The sequence below is a fragment of the Papio anubis genome, chromosome 18, assembly GCF_008728515.1.
Source record: "Papio anubis isolate 15944 chromosome 18, Panubis1.0, whole genome shotgun sequence".
In the NCBI taxonomy this organism is placed as follows: domain Eukaryota; kingdom Metazoa; phylum Chordata; class Mammalia; order Primates; family Cercopithecidae; genus Papio; species Papio anubis.
In genome coordinates this window covers 45,511,901-45,535,613 of record NC_044993.1, presented here as the reverse complement: position 1 = coordinate 45,535,613, position 23,713 = coordinate 45,511,901, and the positions used below count along the sequence as shown (strand labels likewise).

General features: G+C 54.7%; 1 protein-coding gene across 1 annotated transcript; it reads right to left on the bottom strand.

The window, feature by feature from the left end:
• Positions 1 to 1,358: 1,358 nt before the first annotated feature.
• STX1B (syntaxin 1B) lies at positions 1,359 to 20,282 on the bottom strand. The gene is made up of 10 exons (XM_003916784.4): positions 19,997 to 20,282; positions 10,846 to 10,920; positions 10,476 to 10,575; positions 10,310 to 10,384; positions 6,579 to 6,652; positions 6,053 to 6,161; positions 5,785 to 5,858; positions 2,432 to 2,569; positions 2,215 to 2,325; positions 1,359 to 1,986 (listed from the first exon to the last, which is right to left on the bottom strand). The coding sequence occupies exons 1-10, from the start codon at positions 20,024 to 20,026 to the stop codon at positions 1,906 to 1,908; spliced, it is 867 nt and encodes a 288-aa protein (XP_003916833.1). The 5' UTR covers positions 20,027 to 20,282; the 3' UTR covers positions 1,359 to 1,905.
• Between the last annotated feature and the right edge of the window lie 3,431 nt (positions 20,283 to 23,713).

Here is a 23,713-nt window from a genome sequence, read left to right as displayed (position 1 = left end):
GAAGTGTCAGGGATGGGTCTTGGGACCCAGCCCACCCTGAGTGGCCACTGCCACACTGGCCACTCCAGTACGTCTGAAATAAACAGTTCCCCAAACCCGAGTTCCCTGAGGCAGAGCCCAGAGCATCCGATGGGGCAGTGGGGGACACACAGTCCTCTCCCAGGTCCAAGGCGGTTGTGTGAGGAAGGGGTCGTGTCCTGATCTTCGATCTGTGCAGGGAAGTCCTTGGCATTTTGCCTCATCAGTAACATTCCTACAAGTAGCCCTTTCCTTCCAGGAGGCATTCGTGTGGTCCCTGCACCCATGCCAGCATGCATGGTTTGTGCCTGGTGTGGCCCCTGCCTGGGGCCACCTCAGCCTTGCCATGTGTGAGCACACTGAGGGGTACCAGCTTCCAGGGGCTCAGGGCTATGCTGGGCGGAGACACGGAGGAAGATGAGGATCTGGGTGTGAGCGTGCAGAGCCCTGAGGCCAGGCAGGCAGGAAGCTCTGGCTGCACAATGATGTAGCCATGTGTGTGGCCACACGGGCACTAGGCAGCGCCTCTGGGGAGAGGGGCGGGGCAAGGACAACTGGAGAGACAAACCCAGATGGGGCCACATCCTTAGAAGTGTGTGTATACGCACATGTGTATACATGTCCGTGTGTGTATTAACGCAGGGCAGAAACACATCATGCAGGCCAGGCGTGGTGGCTTAGGCCTGTAATGCCAGCACTGAGGGAGGCCAAGGCGGGAGGATCACCTGAGGTCAGGAGTTCGAGATCAGCCTGGCCAACATGTCAAAACCTCATCTCTACTGAAATGCAAAAATTAACCGGGCGTGATGGCAGGTCCCTGTAATCCCAGCTACTTGGGAGGCTGAGGCATGAGAATCGCTTGAGTAAGGGAGGCGCAGGTTGCAGTGAGCTGAGATCGCGCCACTGCACTCCAGCCTGGGCGACAGAGCAAGACTCCGTCTCAAAAAAAAACAAAAATAAAACAAAAATAAAAAACACACCATGTAGAGAGCCCCTAACACACACACATGCACGCACATGCATGCCACACACACACAGCTGCATTCTAGGTAGCAAGGGATATACATTTCTGTGCCCTCCCAAAGCAGGTGGCCAGTACACAGTGTGGAGGGCTCTATCTGAGAAGACCTATCAACACTTCAGGCACATCCTGGACACACACACACACACAGACACACACACACCCTTCCGGGACACACTGCAGCCCCTGGAGTAATGAAGACATGGGGTGTCTGCCATGGCCTGCGTGTACCTGGGCCTCCCTGGATCCTCTGAGAATGTGAGTGTGAGTACACACACACCACCCGCCTGGTTTGTAGCAGACACAAAGGGCTCGGGTATCAGTGGCTTCGTTGCTGTTGCATTAGGTTCAAACACTCAAACACAAAATTCCACGTACACAAATGGCGTGTCCACAGATCTGTGGTCTCACTCACACACACACACCGTTCACAGAGGACAGAGAGGGGCGTGGTGGGCAGCTGTGTTACACTCGGCTGCAGTCTACACAACAGCCCCGGTGAAGGGGGAAGCTCAGACCACGCACACATACCCGAGGCGGGGGCAGGGGGGTGCTCTGGTGCATCACACACATCACACGCACACACACGCTGGGGTGTCCACACGTCTTGAGCATGTGCCGGCGGCATGCATGTTGGTGTGCATGTGTAATCACGCCTGCTGCGATCTACGTGCGGGGGCAGGGGGGCTCCATGGCCGGGTAAGGTCCAGGGACACCAGGGTCTGCCATGGGAGTGGAGGAGGGGTGGGGCTGCCTGGGTCTGTTTTGAGGGTGAGCCTGGAGCAGGGGATGGAGTGAAAGGGGTGGTGGGGGTATTGCTCCCGATGTGGTGGGGGAGGGGTCTGGGAGAGAGAAGGGTGGGGGGCCTACAAGCCCAGCGTCCCCCCAATGGATGACGCCAAGACCACCCCCAGCACCACACAGCAAATGATGATCATGATTTTCTTCTGCAGCAGAAAGAGGAGCGAGACAGGGAGACAGTGAGAGAGACCGACACATGGACAGATGCAGGGACAGACGGGGCAGAGGGTGGCAGGGAGAAGAGGGGAGAGAAAACAGAAACAGGAAGAGGTCAGAGCCAGAGATAAGGCTTCCCGCCCGCTGCCATCACTCACCTCAGCCCGGGCTCAGCCTTGGGCTCCCCCGCCTACCCCCAAGCCGCCTGCCCCGCTCACCCTCCGGGCCTTGCTCTGATATTTCACTGCTTTCTTGGTGTCAGACACAGCTCGCTCCACGTAGTCTACAGAATGTTCCACGTTGTACTCGATGCGGTCAATCATCTCTCCCTGCAGACAGAGGAGATGTGCATAGGGAGGGATGGGGACTAGGCTGGAAGAGGGGACCTCGGGCCCAGGGAGGTTCCCAGGGTGGCATGGGTGGCAGAGCCGGTACCTGGCTCTCTACAAGCATGGCCATGTCCACAAACATGTCGTGCAGCTCACGGATGCTGGTCTCCAGCTTGATGATCTCATTGTGCCTTGTCTCGATCTCATTCAGCGCCTGCTTCGTCATCTGTGAGTCCATTTTGATCTAGGGCGACGAGGGAGAGAGCTACGATTCCCCTTCACCCCCATGAGCGCCTCCACCGCAGCGGAGTGGCCGGGGCCAAATCCGATGTCATTTACTAGCTGAAACCTTAGGCACATTATTTACCTGCTCTTGGTCTCAGTTTCCCCACCTAGAAAACGTGAATCATAACACTGCCCACCTCACAGTGTGGTTGTGAAGACTGAGTGAGTTAAAATGTGCACATCGGCCAGGCACAAGGGCTCACACCTGTAATCCCAGCACTTTGGGAGGCGGGTAGATCACCTGAGGTCAGTTTGAGACCAGCCTGGCCAACATGGCGACACCTCGTGTCTACTAAAAATATAAAAATTAGCCTGGCATGGTGGTGGGCATCTGTAATCACAGCTACTCGGGAGGCTGAGGCAGCAGAATTGCTTGAACCCGGGAGGCAGAGGTTGCAGTGATCTGAGATCATACCACTGCACTCCAGCCTGGGCAACAAGAGCGAAATTCCATCTCAAAAAAAAAGAGTCAGGGCCGGGCGTGGGGGCTTACGCCTGTAATCCCAGCACTTTGGGAGGCCAAGGCAGGTGGATCATGAGGTCAGCAGATCAAGACTATCCTGGCTAATGCGGTGACACCTGTCTCTACTAAAAATACAAAAAATTAGCCAGGTGTGGTGGCGGGCACCTGTAGTCCCAGCAACTTGGGAGGCTGAGGCAGGAGAATGGCGTGAACCTGGGAGGCGGAGCTTGCAGTGAGCCGAGATCGCGCCACTGCACTCCAGCCTGGGTGACACAGCGAGACTCCATCTCAAAAAAAAACAAACAAATAAAAAAAGAGTAGGGAGAGGCTGTAACCTCAGCACTCTGTGAGGCCAAGGCAGGAGGATCACTCGAGCCCAGGAGTTTGAGGCCAGCCTGGGCAACATAGTGAGACTTTGTCTCTACAAAAAAAAAAAAAAAAAAAGGAAATTAGCTGCACATGGTGGCTCCTGTGGTCCCAGCTACTCAGGAGGCTGAGGCAGGAGGATTGCCTGAGCCCAGGAGGTCGAGGCTGCAGTGAGCTGATTGCTTCACTGCACTCCAACATGGGCCAAAGAGTGAGACCATGCCTCAAAAAACAAACAAACAAACAAACAAACACACAAACAAAAACTGCCAGTGGGGAAGAGACTCCAACCCACAGTCAGATATGTCTCCTCTCCACAAACACCCAGCCTGAGCCAGGTGACTCACTTCCCAAATTACTCACTGCTCTTACCACATTGAGCCACTCCTCTCCTCTACAGCCTGCCATCGCTCCCCACACCCAAGGCTCCACACCTTCCCTTCAGCAGTCAAGGCCCAGACTCCCTCTCCCCTCATCTCCTGCTTATCCTATGACCATTCTATAAGCCGAAATCATCCAACGGCTGTTTGGACAGTGTTCAGTCTCCCTGTCTTTGTGTGTGTGTGTGTGTGTGTGTATGTGTGTGGTTTTTGTTCTTTGTTGAGACAAGTTCTCGCTCTGTGGCCTAGGCTGGAGTGCAGTGGTGCTAACAGCTCATTGCAGCCTTGACCTCCTGTACTCAGGCGATCCTCCCACCTCAGTCTCCCGAGTAGCTGCAACCACAGGCACACGCCACCACACCTGACTAATTAAAGCAGGTCGTTTCACCATAGAACTGATTTGACTACATTAAAAGAAACTGTTTTTTAAATCAAAAAACTTTTTTTTGTAGAGATGGGGTCTCACTTTGTTGCCCAGGCTGGTCTATGGACTCCTGGACTCAAGCCATCCATCTGCCTTGGCCTCCCAAAATGCTGGGATTACGGGTGTGAGCCACCATACCGGGCTGCTCAATGCATTTTCAACAAAGATCAGTTCTCCAAATAACAATGAGCTGAAAACTTTTAAGACAGTCATAGCGCATCCTTTAAACCTGGTCTAGAAGCCTTAACCAGAGTCATTTTGCCACCAGAAACAGAAATGGAGACAGGAGTGGGCAGGCCGGGGCAAAAGTCCACTGAGAGAAACAAGAACTAGGCTCGGGGAAAGCCCATCTTTTTTTTTTTTTTTTTTTAAGAGACAGAGTCTGTGCCCAGGCTGGAGTGCAGTGGCAAGATCTCGGCTTACTGCAATCTCCGCCTCCCAGGTTCAAGTGATCCTCCTGCCTCAGCCCCCAGTAGCTGGGATTACAGGCATGCACCACCATGCCGATTAATTTTTGTGTTTTTAGTAGAGACGGAGTTTCGCCATGTTGGTCAGGCTGGTCTCGAACTCCTGACCTCAGGTGATCTACCTGCCTCGGTGTCCCAAAGTGCTGAGATTACAGGCATGAGTCACCACGCCCAGCCAGCCCATTCTTTCATATGTAAAAGGTCAAGAACAGCACAGGGGGCAAACCTAAGCAAAACTAAAACTTGCTTTTTTAAAAAAAATCTTCAAAACGTAGGTAAATTAGGCTGGGTTTGGTGGTTCACATCTGTAATCCCAGCACTCTGGGAGGCTCAGGCAGGCAGATTGTTTGAGCCCAGGAGTTTGAGATCAGCCTGGGCAACAGCAGAAGAACCCCCATCTCTACAAAAAAAGGTTTTTTAGGCCAAGTGGTGGGTGCCTGTAATCCCAGCTACTCGGGAGGCTGGGGCAGGAGAATCGCTTGAACCCAGGAGTTGGAGGTTACAGTGAGCTGAAATCTCGCCATTGCACTCCAGCCTGGGTGACAAGAGCAAAACTCCATCTTGAACCAAAAAAAAAAAAAAAAAAAGTTTTTTTTTAATTAAAAAAAAAATTTCTTTTAATGTAGGCAAATCAGTTCTCTGGTGAAACGACCTGCTTCAGTAGCAAAGTATGTCGTGTATCCTAGGGCTCAAGAGTTCTGACTCTGAAACCAGACAGGATTCAACTCCTGGCCCTCCCCTTCGCTCTGAGATCTTGCCAAGTGATTTCATCTCTCTGGGCCAGTTTTCCTCATCTGTGAAATGGGGTTTCCTCGAAGGGGATGTGTGAGTATTAAATGAGTTGGTGGGTGAATGTGAAGATGGAAAGTGCTTAGAACAGTGCCTGGCACACGAACGACTCCGTCATCTGATGGGGGTGCCTTCCTGCTCCGCTCCCATGGAATTCCCCAGTTCCTGGCTCAGGCTTCCCGCTGCTCATTTTTCCAGGGTGAACTTAGGACCTTAGTTCAACCTGAACTTAGGGAGGGGAGGCAAAATTTTCCAAAAACAGAACCCGCCCCACCCGCGGCTCACGTCATCTGTGAAGATAGCCAGCTTCCCGCTCTCCAGCATGTCTTCCAGTTCTTCGTTGGTGGTGGTCCTTCCAGCTGCGGGAAGAAAGGACGCCCTGCTCAGCGGCTGTGACAGCCTGGGGGCCTAAGCTGGGGTGATGGGGCGGGGACCCGGAGCCCACCCTCCCAAGCTGCCTTAGGCCACTGGCCCCCTCCAGAGAGGAAATGCCTGGAACGGGGCTTGGGCAGCCTCGAGGAGTTTGGGGTCCTGGGGTGGGGGGCACACGCACTGATCTCCAGTTGCCGCTGGATCCGGTCCTTGCAGCGGTCCCGGTACTTGGACTGGGTCGCGTTATATTCGGTCATTACCTCCACGAACTTCCGGGACAGTGTGGAGTGCTACGGTGGGGGTGGGAGGACAGACGGATCAGGGAGGGAATCAGGGAGGGAGTCAGGGAGCAGAGACCGAGGCAGGTGAGGAGGCAGTGCACGGGCGGAATAAGGAGGACGCGCTGAATTAGTTTACGGTCCTTTCTTCAGCCTGGGCCGCGATCCCAAACCCTGACAAGTTCATGGTTCCCTACCCGCCCCGTACCCCCATCTCAGGCTAGCACCAGCTAGAGACACTGCTACGGAGCTGAGATACGGCTCGGCCCCGCCCCGGGGCCCCGCCCGCTCTAGCCTCGCCCCCAGAGCCCCGCCCCAGCCCTCCCTGACCACGCCCCCGCTGGTGCTTGGCCCTGGCCCACCGCCTCCAGCCTGGGCTCCTCCCGAGTCGGGTCCCCGCCCGGCCCCCGCTGGGCTGCCACCTCCTACCTGGGTCTTGCGGATGCGCAGGTCCGCGGAGGAACGGTTGAGCCCCTCCTCCTGTTCAATGCTTTGCTCGATCGCTGCGGGAGAGAGGGCGCAGTGAAGGGCGGGAGACCCGGGGAACATGGGGCGGGGGTCCGGGGAGTACGAAGGGTCAACACCCCGCGGCAGAGCCAGACCCGGGGAGAAAGGTCATTCCCAGGGCGAGTGGGAGCAGCGGTGCCCCAGGGTAGGATTAGGAGCCAGCAGATAAACAGATGAACAGAACAGACGTTTGAGGGGGTTCCGAAGGCCGGCAGGAAGGGATACTGAGGGTCAGAGGGTCACCAGACAGAAGGGAGCTATTTGTTCTAGTGGCAGAACTGGCTCTTGGAAAGTCCCATCAGTGGTAACTCCTGTCCAACCCCATGAGGGGGTGCCGGCCCACCCCGCGGGAAGGGGCCTTGTAGGTGGGGTGCTCTCTACTTCCTACAGCCCCTGAACAGGGGGCAAGAACGCAGCCCGCGTTTTTTCTGGTGGAAGGCAGTCACCTCCAGGTGGGTCAGGTTCTAGTGGCCCCTCTTTCCCTGGGGAATTCAAGGGCAAACACACGGATATTCCAAGGGAGAAAGCAGCCCCCTCTCTGCCCTGCAAGGTGATCCCCGATCTGGGAATTCCCACTTCTGAAGGATGTTCTGGAAAAGTGCACAGATTAACTGAGATTCCTGCTTCTGGATCACGCACTCCTGACACTATCATTCCGATTTTCTAAAAAAAAGATTGTGGTAAAATCTACCTCGGTGAAATCAGAAAATGCAGCAGGGATGAATCACCAGCCCTCTCAGACCTCACCGGCCTCCAGGCCATTCCTAAGAGCCTCACTCTTCCATTCTGCTGGCAGTGGGGAAGGTACCCGCGGATGGCACCCCAAGGCTCCCCCGATTGAGTGACAGCTCTGGCCCAGCAACACACGGCCCAGGGATATTGGAATCGGCTGGCCTAGATTGGGGCCCTATTGTCAGCCTTGGGGCTGGAGCCAAGTCCAGAGAGAGGGGTCTCTTGCAGGATCTCACTGACTTTTTACAACATTCCTGGAATTTCAGTGATACCAGTTCATGTTTTAGACTAGAAACTCAGGTTCCAATAGGCGAAACCACTCACTCAAGGTCACACCCAAAGCATGAACTCATGCCACCAGCTGGAAGAGGACGAAGAGAATCCTGTCTTCTTTCCTGGAGGTCTGAAAGGTCAACTTCTCTAAACCACCGTCACTTTTCCAGCTTCTTTCTCAGGGCATTCCTGAACCCCTCATCCACAGAGCCCTCCCCAGGGTCTTACAGAGAGTGTTCAAGGTCAAGGCTTGATGGAAACCATTGAGCCCAGCGGATTTTTTTTTTTTGAGATGGAGTCTCACTCTGTCGCCCAGGCTGGAATACAGTGGCCGGATCTCAGCTCACTGCAAGCTCCGCCTCCTGGCTTTACGCCATTCTCCTGCCTCAGCCTCTCGAGTAGCTGGGACTACAGGCGCCCGCCACCGAGCCCGGCTAGTTTTTGTTTTTGTATTTTTTAGTAGAGATGGGGTTTCACCGTGTCAGCCAGGATGGTCTCGATCTCCTGACCTCGTGATCCGTCCGTCTCGGCCTCCCAAAGTGCTGGGATTACAGGCTTGAGCTACCGCGCCCGGCCGGAGCCCAGGGGATTTTAAACTGCCAGCAGGAACCTTGTTTCTGAGAAGGAATTTCAGGGGCTGTTGCAGAGAATGAAGAGAGATCAGGCAGGTAGGTGCTCCCAGCTCCAGCTCAGCTAGAACAACCTGACTTTTATGTTTTATATATTGGGATTCTTTGTATGACTTTGGAAAAAAAAAAAAAAAAAAAGATTTTGATGCCCTCCACCCCCCATCCCTAAAACAAGCTAATTTTGAAATTGCTTTCATTTTTCTTACTATACTGATAAGGAAGCTGAGAGTAGGGGACTTGTCCACGGTGAGCTGATGGTGGAGGTTGGACTCTGTCTGCCTGGATTTGCACTTAACATTCTCCCAGATTCAGACAGTTTCCATCCAGCAGACTCTCCCGAGTACAAAGGGCTTGTTTTTACAAATCCACACCAGAGGCTCACCTATGGCCTCCCCTTGAGTCCAGAGGGCATGGAGTTAATACCCTCCTCTCTCTGGACCAAGGTCAGTGCTCTCCGGGCCAGGTAGCTGATACAGTTCCTCTTCCCCAAAGCCTAGCAATGTGCTTCGGACATTGGAGGTGCTCAGCATATGTTTTCTGATACGGAATTACCAGGAGCATGCAAAACATCGTGCCGGTAACACTGCTATTTCCCTGGTATGAGCAGACAAGGAGGTTCCCAACCCACGGTGCTTTGGGGGAAGGTGGTTATTACCAGCACCCTAGTCCTTAAATTAGAGTGAATAAATGAACATTTGGCAAGGCCGTCTTGAAAGCTCGCCAGCCCCTGATGTCAGCCACACAAGTCCAATCTGTCCTGAGCCAAGGATACCGATTCAGAGGCATTTGCTGGGCCCACCCACTGGGTGCTCCATGCCATGCCGGAGTCCTGCTTAGGAGAAATGAGGACTTAATGAAAATCGAAACCACTTGGAAGACCACCTTTTTCTAGTGAACCTTCATGCTGGTGGAACCAGCCGGGCTCAGATGCAATTTAGACAAACACTCTCCTCTCCCTTATTTCCTATCATACATCTTTCTCCAAAGAATTGGAGCAAGGGGGAAAGCTGGGGTTTTGTGCTTTCTCACTGTTTAATAATCTGGCTCCTGGAACTTTGTAGAAATTCCTTAGAGAAAGGCCTGTTTTTCTCAATGGATGGCAAAGTTCTTTTTTTTTTTTTTTTTTGAGGAGTCTTGCTCTGTCCCCCAGGCTGGAGTGCAGTGGCGCGATCTCGGCTCACTGCAACCTCTGCCTCCTGGGTTCAAGTGATTCCCCTGCCTCAGCCTCCCAAGTGCAAGTGGCTGGGATTACAGGCGCCCGCCACCACGCCCGGATAATTTTTGTATTTTTAGTAGAGGTGGGGTTTCACCATTTTGGCCACGATTTAGTTAGGATTTCGAACTCCTAACCTCAGGTGATTCACCCACCTTTGCCTCCCAATGTGTTGGGATTATAGGTGTGAGCTACCACGCCTGCCCCTCCCCCCCCTTTTTTTGAGACAGGGTCTCTGTCTGTAACTCAGGCTGGAGTGCAGCAGCATGATCTCGGCTCACTGCAGCCTTGACACCCTGGACTCAAGCGATTCTTGTGCCTCAGCCTCTCGAGTAGTTGGAACAAGAGGCACGCACTATCATGCCCAGCTAATTTTTTTTTTTTTTTTTTGAAATGGAGTCTCTCTGTCACGTAGACCGGAGTGCAGTGGTGTGATCTCAGCTCCCTGCAACCTCCACCTCCTGGGTTCAAGCAATTCTCTGCCTCAGCCTCCTGAGTAGCTGGGATTACAGGCGCCTACCATCACACCAGGCTAATTTTTGTACTTTTAGTAGAGACAGGGTTTCACCATCTTGGCCAGGCTGGTCTTGAACTCCTGACCTTGTGATTCACCTGCCTCGGCCTCCCAAACTGGCCCAGCTAATTTGTGTATTTTTTGTAGAGACAGAGTTTTGCCATGTTCCCCAGGCTGGTCTTGAACTCCTGGGATTGAGCAAATTGGCCTCGCCTTGACCTCCCAAAGGCCTGAGCCACCATGCTCTACCCACAGTTCTTTTCCTCCCTGGTTGAGGGGTTGAACTCCTCACCTTTCAATTTGGACCGAACCTTGTTGGCCGTCTTCTTGATGTCTGCAGTGAGGTCCTCCAGCTCCTGTTTGGTCTCTAAGGGGAGAGCGAGGACAAGTGAGATGTCTGGGTGGGAACCCCAGAGCCCTTCTCCTCCCACCCCACAGTCACTGGCAGCCACACTCACTCTCATCTGGGTTGGGGGCAGCCAGGATGGCGCTATGCTGTTTTTTCACCTGCTCCACATCCTCCGACAGTTTCTCAATGCAGCCCCGGATCTCTTCCACCTGGAGGAGAAAATCGGCTATACCCAGCCAAGTTGTCAGGCCAAACAACGGGTTCCAGGGGAACCAGCCAGGGTTCAGCGGGAGGACCAGCCCCAGAAGGGCTGATAAAAGGCCGGGGAGAGCGCAGGAGCAGGGAAGTGGGGGACAGGAAAAAGGAAGTTGTTGGTGGCTAGGGGCTGGGTGCTGGGGCTGCGGCTGGGGCTGGGCGCTGGGGCTGGGGCTGGGCGCTGGGGCTGGGCACTGGGGCTGGGGGCCTTGGAGGCCCATTACCTGTTCAAAGAACTCATCCATGAAGTGGTCCCGATCCACGTGGACCACCTCCTCTTCATCATCACTGTCTTTCGCCTGGGGGCAAAGGAAGGCTGAGTCCATGAGCAGGCCCTACCTGGGTCCCCAAGGCTGGCTCCCGGCTCTCCTGCCCTCTCCCTGCCATGCACACACAGGTGCTCCCAGCTCCAGGCTCAGAGAAGGGGTCCTGGGAGGGGTCCCATGCAGGGGAGATGACAAAGGCATCAAAAGTATCTGTCAGCCCAAAGGATTCCTTAGAAGAAATTGGCAAAAGACCCCCTCTCAGGGCAGATGTGGCCTTGGGGGCGCAGAGTCAGCCTTGACCAACCAATAGGGATAATTTCAATATTTCAACAACCGGCTCAATGTCAGGCTTGCAGTAACTGACCCTGGGCTCCGTGAAGGGTCCTGGACTGGAGTCCCAGGAGCCTGGATCTCCCTACTGTCCCTGCTCTCCTGCCCGGATCTCACTTTACTCCTTCTCTTCCTCTCCTGCCCCACCCGACCAGACATGTCCCCTATGCAAGGTCACTTCACTGACAGCGGCAGGCACGAAGTTGAGCAAGCAGTGAGGGCTGGATAGGAGACACAGGCAGCACCCCGACCTCCCTTGCGCCCTGTGCCCCCCTCCTCCCGCCCACTCTCCCTCCCCTCCCAGCCGGCTCTCCCTCGCAGTGGATTCACTTCCTTTCATCCAGCCCCTTCCAACTTCACACCCACCTACTCTTGCTGGCTTGGATTTCCCGGTTGCAACCTGCAGCTGCTCAACCCTCCACCCGCAGGGCTCAGAGACACAAAAGGATTTACCCACCCACAGCACCACTGCCACCGACAGACAGACTCGCAACACAGACAGAAGAGCTGACACCCAAGGCACACAGGAATAGGCCCCCCGACACCCACACGGAGATGCACTGATGCTGGCGTTCACCCGCACGCAGACTCAGCTGAGCCGCACTGACGTGTGTGGACACTGGCGTTCAGCTGCACCCCCGAGGACATTTGGGAGGGCTCACTGGGCTTGTTCTTCCAGCTTCTCCGAGCCTCATGTCTGCACACACGCTCAGAGCTGGACAGGAGGAAAGGCTGTAGGGGAGGCGCACCGTGCTACACACGCCTGAGTCCTTCTCTGCTTGGGACAGAGGTCTGATGGCAAAATCTGAGCCCATCAAGCTTAATGACATCTGTAGCCCTGATCAGTCCCAATGGAAATGCATACAGAGTTCATCCTGATTTCCAAAAAGAACCCAGCCAGAGCTCAGACAGAATCCAACCCCCAGAGCCTGGGTGAAATCAAGACAGGATCCAAACAGCATCCACCTGGGGGTGTAGTCCGTTGGCATCTAAAAAGAAGAGCTCGCCAGGGTCCCAGCGGAATGCAGACAGGGCCTGACAGAAACCAGACAGGCTCGGACTGAACTAGCCGAGGCTCACACAGATCCCAGACAGATCCCAGACAGCTCAGATTGAACCTAGACAGGGCCAGATGGGACCTAGGTGCAGTCCACACAGCCAAAACTCAGGATCACCAGCGCCCCACAGCCCCGGGAAAAGCCTGCACAGCCCGGGGGGCCTCCAGCTCCACGCTCCTGAAGCCACCCCAGCCTTCCTGCTAAGCCCGGCCCAAATGGAGCTCCAGGGAGACTTCACACAGACGCTGGGCCCACACTGTGTCGGAAAATGCGTTCAGCGCTTGTGTTGAATTTCCAGACAATCCCAAACATCTGCCTGGAAAGGGGGTTTCCTCCATCTTGGCTCACAGCTGCCCCCAGAAAGTGGGGTGGCACAGGTGGCATAAGTTGGGGACCCTGAGAGGCTCTGGGATGCTGGGCTCACCTCTGGGGACCCATCGGCCTACCCTGATGCTCTTCATTTTCTCTGTTCTCAAAACCCAGCTGTGCCACAAGGGCCTTCTTCCCCTAGAGCCAAAAGCCTTCCTCTGCCCTTTCCCTCCCTTCAACCACTCACTCAGCCACCAGCCTCACGCAGGTCATGCGGCCTCTCCCTGGCCCGGGAGCCTGAGGACTTTCCCGTTCTCTGTCTCTCTCCCTTCCCCCTGCTAACGTTAGGAAGTCCTTCCTAAAATCTAATTTCAATCTCTCCTGTTGTTCTTGGAGCCACCTCCCTTAGGTTCATCTCTGGAGCACCCTGAGCTACCTATTTGTCCTCAAGAGAGGAAGAAAGATAGAAGGCCCCAGTGTGGTTTATTTGGTATAATAAATACAAAGAGAGCTGGGAGCTAATAATCCTCTACCATTTACAAACACTTTTACATCCATAATCCATTTTGATCCTCAGCACTACCAGCCCTTCGAGAAAAGCTGCGCAAACATCATCGTCCCCATTTCACAGATGAGGGAACAGGAAGCCAGAGGGGAAAAAGGAGAGTGACTTGCCCAAGGGCACCCGGGCCATATAGGGCCGGAAAACCATGGGCATCCAGGCCCGCAAAGACCCCTGTTAGGCTTCAGACTGGGCTACCTCCCCCGCTGACTTTCCGCTCCCAGTTACTTTCCCTCTCAGGTGAGCGCCTGCTAAATCCCGATCTGGGGAAGGCTCTGTGTCCGGACAACCTAGCAAAATATGATCACTTGATGGTATTTTTTGCATAAGTCTTACATTCTTGTTATCTCATTTAATCTTCATTAGAACTCTGTAAGGACCATTGGCCAACATAATTTAAATTATGCAAATATTTAGATGGTGTTTTACAATGTGCTGGGCACTGTTCTATTTGCTCCACATATATTTATCCATTTCAGTCTTACAACAGCTCCCTCGGAGGTATTATTATTATTATTATTATTATTGAGACAGAGTCTCGCTCTGTCGCCCAGGCTGGAGTGCGGTGGCGCAATCTCAGCTCACTGCAAGCTCCGCCTCCCGGGTTCACGCCATTCTCCTGCCTCAGCCTCCCGAGTAGCTGGGATTACAGGCACCCGCCACCATGCCCGGCTAATTTTTTGTATTTTTAGTAGAGACGGGGTTTCACCGTGTTGGCCAGGTTGGTCTTGATCTCCTGACCTTGTGATCTGCCCGCCTCAGCCTCCCAAAGTGTTGGGATTACAGGCGTGAGCCACCGTGCCCGGCCCCTAGGAAGTATTATAATAGCCCCCGTTTATAGATGGGGAAACTGAGGCATAGAGCTAAATAACTCAGGCCAGTTGTAGTGGCTCACGCCTGTAATCCTAGTACTTTGGGAGGCTCTGGTGGGAGCATCGCTTGAACCCAGGAGTTCAAGACCAGCCTGGGCAACATAGCAAGACCATGTCTCCACAAAAAATACAAAAATTAGCTGGGCATGGTGGTGGGCATCTGTAGTCCCAGCTACTTGGGAGGCTGAAGTAGGAGGATCCCTGGAGCTTAGGAGGTTGAGAGACTGCAGTGAGCCGTGATTGTGCCACTACCACTGCACTCCAGTCTGGGTGACAGAGTGAGACCCCGTCTCTTAAAAAAAAAAAAAAAAGGAACTTGCCCCAGGTCAGCTGTTAGAAGACCATTTGGCGCTACCCCTGAGCCTCAGTCTCTGCATTTGCTGAATGGTAACAACGCCTACCCCTGGCCGATCCCATGTTACAGACAAGGAAACAGGCTCAGAGAGGTTGCTTGACCTGCCTAAGGCTTCACAGCAAATAAGGCCAGAGGTAGGACCTGAACCCAGGACTGTCTGGCACTAAATGTCAGGCTCTCTCCCTTCTGTCCTGCTGACAGATGGCAGTCCCTCCTGGTCACAAAGAGCCCACTCTGCCATGTCCTCAGGATTGCTGAATTCCTGCGGCCAAGATGGAAAATCAGTAGGAGGGGCCCAGGGCTGCAGGAAGAGCTTGGACAGGAGGCCAGGCCTCCCAGCCTCCGTCTGTCTTGCTGTGTGACCCCAGGCAAACCTCGACTCCTCCCTGGGCCCCAGTTCCCTCGTCGCTGAAATGAGCAGGCTGGTGCAAGTACCTACCCAGCTTTGAGGGGCCCTCCCTGCTCTGAGTGATGCATATTTAGTAATGAGCACAGCATCCATTTCTGGAAGAACTTAGGCCAGTCAAAAAGAAAGCAGGCTGTGGGTAAACCAGACTACCTAGGAAAAGATGATCAAATGTGCCCCAGTCTACTTGATGGTGGCCTCAGGTTACAGGTGAACAATTCAAGCCTCAGTTTCCTCATGTGCAAATCGAGGAGGATAACAGTTCACACACATGTAACACATATATGCTGATTACCATGAGTTGGGTGCTATGACAAGTGCTTTGCATTTCTTTTTCCCTTTTTTTTTTTTTTTGGAGAGATGGGGTCTCACTATATTGCCCAGGCTGGTCTCAAACTCCTGGGCTCAAGAGTTCCTCCCTCCCTGGCCTCCCAAAGCTCTGGGACGACAGGTGTGAGCCACCGCACCCAGCCTGCATTTCTTGTTTAATTCTCACGACCACTCCATGAGGTCATATTCTTACTCTCATTGGACAGATGAGGAGGTGGAGGTGCAGAGAGATTGGGTAACTTGCCGAAGATCACACAGCTGATGGGATGACTCAAACCCAGGCACTCTGCTGTATAGCACACGGCTCCTTGAGCACTTGAGGGGGATTGAAGGAGAGAGTGCAGTGCCCCTGAACCCCTTCCAGAAGCACCTGGGGACTGCGCATATCAGATCCAAGCCTCCAGCTGTAGCCTGACCTCCTCAGGGGCTCCCTAAGTCCAGGTCTTCCACGCCGGAGCCACCACGGGCCTCGACATGGGCCTCGTGTGTATGTCGATGCGGAGCGACAGCAAGGACAGATACAGAAACGTAAGGAGGAGAGTGACAGTGAGAGCCAGCAAGTCAGTGACCAGAGAGACAGATGGTGAGATGGTGACAAAAACACAGAGGCGGCAAGAGACTGGAATTGGGTGACAGAAAAGTCAGAGGGAGAGTGTGTGCATGCGTGTGAGTGTGTGTGTGTGTAAACACATGCGTGCCCCAGCACTGACACACACGGGCTCCCCGTGCTCCTCAGGGGTGCAAGCATCATCGTTTGATCGGAGGCAGCAGCCTCCCCCCCTGCCCCTTCCCCCACCCTCTGCCTCAGTCCATCTGTCTCCCTGGCTGGGGCCTCTCCTTGCTCCCTCCCCCGTGCAGCCTGGCCCTCTCACCCCGACCTCTCCTCCATCTTTCCTGCCTTACCCCTTGCCCCTTCCTCATCCTCCCTCTGCCTCATGGAGTCATTCATTCATCTAACAGATGCGTTGGATTTGTGCCAGGTGCTCTATCTGGGTGCTGCTGGCGATGTGGTGGTGAAGAAGACAGGCGAGAAGGGCCTGCCTCCAGGGAGCTGGCATTCCAGTGGGGGAGGCAGACAATGGGAGGTGAACAAGACCATTTCAGATTGTGCTGAATAGCAGAAGGGAGATAAGCAGAAAGATGGGATCGAGAGACACGGGGATTGGCGGGGATTGTGGAAGGATTTCTACAGGACAGTCAGCAGGGCTTTTCTGGGGAGGTGACATCTGAGCTGGGCCCTGAAGGAGCCAACTGTGCCACAAAGATGGGGAAACAGAATTCAGGGCAGAGGGAACAGCATGCACGAAGGTCCTCGGACAGGAGTAAACTTGTGTGTTTGGATGTCAGAAAGAAGCCCAGTGCCGGCCCAGCGTGGTGGTTCACGCCTAGAATCCCAGCACTTTGGGAGGGCGAGGCGGGAGGATCATTTGAGGCCAGGAGTTCAAGACCAGTCTGGTCAACATAGACCCCATCTCTACAAAAGTAAAAAGAATTAGCCAGGCATGGTGGTGCGCATCTGTAATCCCAGCTACCTGAGAGGCTGAGGCAGGAGGATCCCTGGAGACCAGGAGGTCGAGGCTGCAGTGAGCTGTGATTGTGCCGCTGCACTCCAGCCTGGGCAACAGAGGAAGACCATGCCTCTAAAAACATTTTTTAAAGTATAAAAAAAGGCAGCCCAGAGCAGCTGGAGGATATGGATCCATCACCCAGGGTTCGTGGTCTCCGCCCCCTGTGATTTCAGGGCTGCGTTTCTAAAGCACCTACTATGCCTGCCTCATACCGGAGGGCCTTCAGGGCTCGGGACCGTCCCTCAGCAGGCTTCATCCTGTCCAGCCTCAGATTCAGGCTCCTGCACTGCAGGCCCCGCCTTCTTCCCAGGTTGTCTCCCCACTTCTCCCGCTCGACTCCACAGCTGCCTCTCAGACCTCAGCCCTCCCTGTGCCCCTCCTGTCTTCTCCCATAACCCACCTTCCTCTCCACCTCACTTGCTCCGCTCTTTCCTCTTGAGCCCCACTCTGCCCTCACTCCTTGGACCCTGGGACACCTATTTAGCTGATTAACTCCTCATCGCAGCCTCCACATCCAGCCTAGCACCAACCAAAGTTGCCTGGTAAACTGGACGCAGAAAACCCTGGTTCAAGCCCACCTCGACCATTATGAGTTATCTGACCTTGGACAAGTCAGGTTTTCTTTCCCCCTCTGGCCCTCAACGTACTCCAAAATAAAATAGGGGCCATGTCCTGCCCATCGCAGGGGGCTAGTGTGATGTTGAAGAGAAATAAACCATCTGCTGGGTAACAGACACACAGCACTGTTGGGCCCCAGGCCCCCTCCTAGGCGCCTTGCATATTAACTACTTTCAATCCTCAGGATAACCCTGTGAAACAGGTACTCTTACTTCTCCCAATTCATATGTGAAGAAATTGAGGACCAGAGAGGTTAAGCAACTTGCCCAAGGTCACACAGGAAGTAGCAAAATTAGAATTTGAACCCAGACAGTCTGGCTCCCGAAACCACTGTGTGACAAACGGACTTGAGAACCTCTTGGGAATGCCAAGGTACTGTTGGAAAGACAATCAGTCCCCTGGGCTAATGTCCCCTCCCACCACCGCCCCTGCCTCATCCCTCCCAGTGTCTCAGAGACCCCATTTCCAGGTCTCCCATACCCTGTCCAGTGTCTCCGGCATCCCAACCTCCTCACTGTCAACTGCAGCAGGGAGACCCTGACACTACCCGAATCTATCAGCTTTTCCCACCCCGCCCGCCCCCTCTTGAATCTCCAGTTTCCCTGAGCTGTGACTAATACCAAAGCCACCACCTCCACTCAGCCCCTTCACCCTTCCACACCACCTCTGGCAGCCACAGCCAGCAGGATTCCTTACCTCTGAGCAGAGGTCCCTGACTCATTCATGAGGCCTCCCCCTTCCCTGCCTCCCCCTTACCCCGCTTAGCCTTTTCTCTCCCTCTTTCTTGAATTATACCCCAATTCCACACCACCTGATCCCAACCCACTTCCATTTCCCTGGGTTTTGGAGTCATGGAATAGTCCTGGTAGCTGGCGAGCTGGGTTCAAGTCCGGATCCCTCACCTGCTAGCTGTGTGACCTTTGGCAAGTTATTCAACCACTCCGGGCCTCAGTTTTCCCAACTCGAAAATGAAAGAGCCTCTCTGTCCACTTGCCAGGAGGTCGGTGGGGCTCCAATGAGATCACAGATGAAAGCCTGCTCTGCAAACTGCACCAGAGGAGGGGAACTGACAGCACCGATGCTGAAGCCAGCCTGCCTGGATCTGAATTCTGCCTTTACCAGCTGTGTGACTTTGGTCTAATTACTTGACCTCTCTGAGCTCAGGGTCCTTATCTATAAAATGAGATAGCATATATCTATATATCTAAAAAGATATTTATATATCTATGAAATGAGATAACCAGTCTCATAGGATTGCTGTGAGGATCAAAATGAGCGAATGTGCATAAAACACTTCAAACAATGTTTATTATTACTGTCATTTTCCTCATGCCGGAGTGTATATTCGGTAAAAATGTTATAAAGAAACCTTCAAAATTCCCTCCCTCAGCCACCAGCTCCTCCTTGCTTCCCACTTGACAACCTGTCTGTCCCCAGAGACAGCAGTCACTTGCCTCCAAACACCTTCTCTTCTGTCTGTAACCTGAGTCCCCACCCCGAAATCCAGGGACAGCTCTTCACCCCCAGTGCTGAAACTTCTGTTTCAAAGGCCAGAAAAGCAGAGACCTGTGTCAACCTGGCAGATGGGAAACCCAGATTGTAGTCTGCCCCCCACCCACTTGCTTGGTGACCTTGGGCAAGTCCCTTCCTATGCCTGAATCTCAGTTTCCTCATCTGTCAAATGGGGTAATAACCCCTGGGTTAACAACCCACCAGTTCCCTGTAAAGGCTCAGTGCCTTGGGCAGCTTAGCCGGGCCGGTACCCTTATTAACATAACACCAGCAGCCCAGCTCAGCGGGGACTGTCAGCGCTGCCTCCTCTGGCCCCAGGTCATTTCTCCAAATGCCCCAGCGTTCTCCCGGCCCCGGAAACCATTCTCATCCAGCCTCACTCCCCAGTTCCTCCAGGCAGCAGCCTCCACTGCAGTCCTTACCCTGTCCCCACAAAACCAGGGACTGCCTGGCCAGACTCCTGGAGCCGGGCCTCTTCGGGCCTGCAGACCTGGGGCCTGCATCAGCCCTTGACTGCCTAGGGTGCCCCAGTTCCCCCCAGCAGAGCGCAGCCTGTGTTCCATGGCCCTGTCCTCCGCATCCCCATCTCCCACCTCTGGGTCACCCCATCTCAGGCCCTGGCCCTCTGGCTCTCTCCGGAGGCCACCTCTTCCCTTCCTGTCTCAGAGAGATTCCCCCTCCCTATGGGGAGTGACACGCGTGTGTGCACACACACACACTTCATTCACTGCCAGGTACTGGCATCTCAGTCCCAACCTGTGTCCTTCCCTGTAGCATCCCCTGAATCTGGGTCCTGCTAGACTCTCAGCCTGGCCCAGTCACCGCCCCCATGCTTCTCTTTGGCAAATCTGCCCAGGGGATGACAGTCCCCTCCGGTCTCTCCTGACATCCACTCTCTCCCATCTCCAGACCAGACCCCGGGGCCCTCCTGGGAATGCGGGGTGTTCGAGGCCCCTGAGACCCTTCCTGCCCCCTCGTGTCTTAATGGCCTCCAACCCCTTCCAGCTACTGTCCCCAAAATGCAGGTTCACTGGAGAGACATCAGGCGCCTGAAGATATTGGGGTGCCTTGGCCATCAACCTCCGATCTCATCCTTCGCCCCCACGTTCCAGCACCTCCCCCACTCCATCCCCACGCGCTCCCCAATACTGGGGTCCCGCCCCCCCATTCTCCCCACCCCCAAGCTCACACTCCGCAGCTCCTGAGTCCGATCCTTCATCCTGCGACGGCTCCTCCTCCTCCTCCTCGTCCTCCTGCCTCTGTTGCTGCTCCCGGTCTCCCGCCTCGATGCCGGAGGCCGGGGTCTGGGGGCGCCGGGGGGCGCCGCGGCCGCTGCGGGGGGCCTGCGGGCCGGGGCGGGGGCGGGGCCGGGGGCTGCTGGCCGAGGGCCGGGCAGGGGCAGGGGCAGGGGCCTGGGCCGGGCTCGGCTCTGCCGGGCTGCGGTGGCGATGCGGCTGCGGCACAGGGTAGGATGGAGGGATGCGGGAGCCGAGCGCGGGGGAGGGGGGCGGAGGGAGGTGAGGAGGAAGCGAGGGCGGGGGGAGCGGGAGCGCGCAGGGAGCAGGGGGCATGCGCAGCGCCCGGGCCGGGGGCGCCTGGGGGTTGTAGTCACGGGCTTGGGGGACACCCGAGGAGGGGGCGGGAGAGGCCTGGAGGCGGGTGGGGGTGGGCAGAGCCCCAGGAGCAGGGAGAGATGCGGAGGGCCAAGAGGAGATGCTAGGGTGGCCCGGGGGGGGGGGGTGGGGTGGCCTGGTGGAAAGAGGGGGTGAGGGAATGAATTCAGGGAATAACCTGGGAGCCGGGATGTGGATCCCTTTCCAGTAGACACAGATAGCGGCTGTGTTTTGTATCTGGTGTCTGCGTGAGGCTGCGCGCGACCACCTCTGCGTGCGAGCCCGTGTGTGTTCCTGCAGGAGGCTCTTTAGACACTGGAAATAGAAAGACTGACCCTCTGTGTGGTTTTTACAATGCAGGGAACCAGCCAGGTGCTTGCCGAGAAGGACACGGGGCTTGTGTTGCACAGCCTGGGCCTCTCCCGCTGCAGTGAGTCTTGGAGCTCTGCTTGTCTGCCTCCGGGAACAGGGTGCTCACTACCTCCCAGGACCTCCTGGCCCATCTGCAGATGGCTCTGACTGTGGAACATGAAATTTGTCCTTAGTGGGAGGGGAAATCAGGCGCCCCCGAGGGTCTGAGTGACCTCTTCTGATGCCCACCTTTCCTCTCCCCATCCTTACACCACACCAACTCCTCCCACTCCCTGCAATGGGGCGCCGGCCCCCAATGGGACAGGTCTTGACTCTCAATCGATCCTTCTGCCTCAGCCTCCCAAAGTGCTGGGATTACAGGCCTGGGCTACCGCACCCGGCATTCTCTTGCCAAGTACCCAGTGACCTCCTTGGTGCCAAATTCGTGTCTGATAAACCCTCATCCCACATTGCCAGTCGGGCCTTACCATCCCTGACCTCTCAGCAGCATGTGACTCTGATGAGCCCCTCTTCCTGAAACCCTCCCTTCTGTGGTGCTCCGCCCGCCCACCCCCCCTCCCCCAAGCTGACCTGTGAGTGTTGTCTCTAGCCTTCTTCCAGGTCCTTCCCTTTTCCCACAGCCCCTCAACCTCAGGGTTCCCTGGGCTCCGTCCATTCTCTTCTCTTTTTTTTTGTTTTTTTATTTTTATTTTTTGAGTTAGGGTCTCACTCTGTTGCCCAGGCTAGAGTACGGTGGTGCAATCTTGGCTCACTGCAGCCTCAACCTCCCAGGCTCAAGTGATCCTCCCACCTCAGCCTCCTGAGTAGCTGGGACTACAGGTACATGCCACCACACCTGGCTAATTTTATTTTTTGTACAGACGGGGTCTCACTATGTTGTCCAGGCTGGTCTTGAACTCCTAGGGTCAAGTGATCATCCTGCCTCAGCCTCCCAAAGTGCTGAGATTACAGGCCTGGGCCACCATGCCTAGCATTCTCTTCCCTCTACCTGCACCTTTCTGCACCTCCGTGTCTGCAGTGCCCACATCTGTACCTGCGAGCCAGATCCTCCCCCTGTAAGATAGCCCCTACTATGTGCCTAAGCTCTGAGCCGGGCGCCAAGAAGACAGAGACTGAAGATGCCACCAGAGCCATGAGTAGACCCATGACTATAGTGGGCATGGCTAGCGCTGACGTGGGGACCTCAAGGAGGTGGCTGTATCCTCCCCAAAGTGCTCCTTCCTGTGCTCTCCCTCAGAGATGGCATCATCTCCATCCACCCAGCCACTCAAAGCACAGAAAGCTGTCCTTGTCTCCCCATCATTATAATGCCACCACATTCTGGGCATCCACCGTGTTGCATTCACTATGCTGGTGGCTCCCAGAAACCTCCCAACCTCACAGTAGCCACTGCTAAGATCCCAAGTGTATAGACCAGGACACTGAAGCTTTGAATGGTCACATAACATATCCAAGTTCACAAGGTTAATAAAGGGCAGGACTGGGGTCTTGTTTGTATTTTTTCTTTTTCTTTTCTTTTTTTCCAGAGGCAGGATCTCACTCTGTTTCCCAGGCTGGAGTGCAGTGGTGCAATCACACCTCACAGCAGCCTCGACCTCCTGGGCTCAAGCGATCCTCCCATCTCAGCCTCCTGAGTAGCTGGGACTACAGGTGTACACCACTGTGTCCAGCCAATTTTCTTTTCTTTTTTTTTTTTTTTGTTTTTTTGTTTTTTTGTTTTTTGAGAGAGAGTCTCGCTCTGTCACCCAGGCTGGAGTGCAATCGCACAATCTTGGCTCACTGCAACCTCCACCTCCCGGGTTCAAGTGATTCTCCTGCCTCAACCTCCCAAGTAGCTGTGATTACAGGTGCCTGCCACCATGCCTGGCTAATTTTTGTATTTTTAATAGAGACAGGGTTTCGCCATGTTGGCCAGGCTGGTCTGGAAATCTTGACCTCAGGTGATCCACTCACCTTGGCTTCCCAAAGTGCTGGGATTGCAGGTGTGAGCCACTGTGCCTGGCCCTTATTTAACTTTTTTTCCCCTCCCCACCCCAGAAACGAGGCTGGTCTCAAACTCCTGGGCTCTCACCTTGGCTTCCCAAGTGCTGGTATTATAGGCATAAGCCACTGTGTCTGACCTTGTTTGCATCTTTTGATTGCAAAACCCATTCTTCTTTTCCTCCTCTCCTCCTCCTCCTCCTCCTCTTCTTCTTCTTCTTCTTCTTCTTCCTCCTCCTCCTCCTTCTTCTTCTCCTCTTTCTTCTCCTCCTTCTTCTCCTCCTTCTTCTTCTTCCTCCTCCTCCTCCTTCTCCTCCTTCTTCTTCTTCTCCTCCTTCTTCTCCTCCTTCTTCTCCTCCTTCTCCTCCTCCTTCTCCTTCTCCTTCTCCTTCTTCTTCCTCCTCCTCTTCCTCTTCTTCTTCTTCTGTCTTCTTTTTCTAAGAGATGGGGTCTTACTCTGTTGCCCAGCCTGGACTCAAACTCCTGGGCTCAATTAGTCTTCCTACCTCACCCTCCTGAGTGGCTGGAACTACAGGGGCATGCCACCGCACCCAGCTCATAGCCCATTCTTGTAAAAGCATGCTCTTATAGTTCCTCTCTCAATTGTGACACCCAGAGCTGTCTCCAGGTCCTCTCCTGTCCCCCTCAGTTCAGTCTAGGCCCTCACTAATTTTCAGTCTTTCACCTGGGCCGTCAGCACAGCCTTCTCTCTCTGGTCTTCCTACTTGAATGAAGCGCCTTTCCTTAACATATATCTTCCTTCCAGTCCTTAATGTGATTGCCCCCAAAACAAATGTGACCTGCCAGGTGCGGTGGCTCATGCCTGTAATCCCAGCACTTTGGGAGGCTGAGGCAGGCGGATCACCTGAAGTTGGGAGTTGGAGACCAGCCTGACCAATGTGGAGAAACCCTGTCTCTACTAAAAATATAAAATTAGCCGG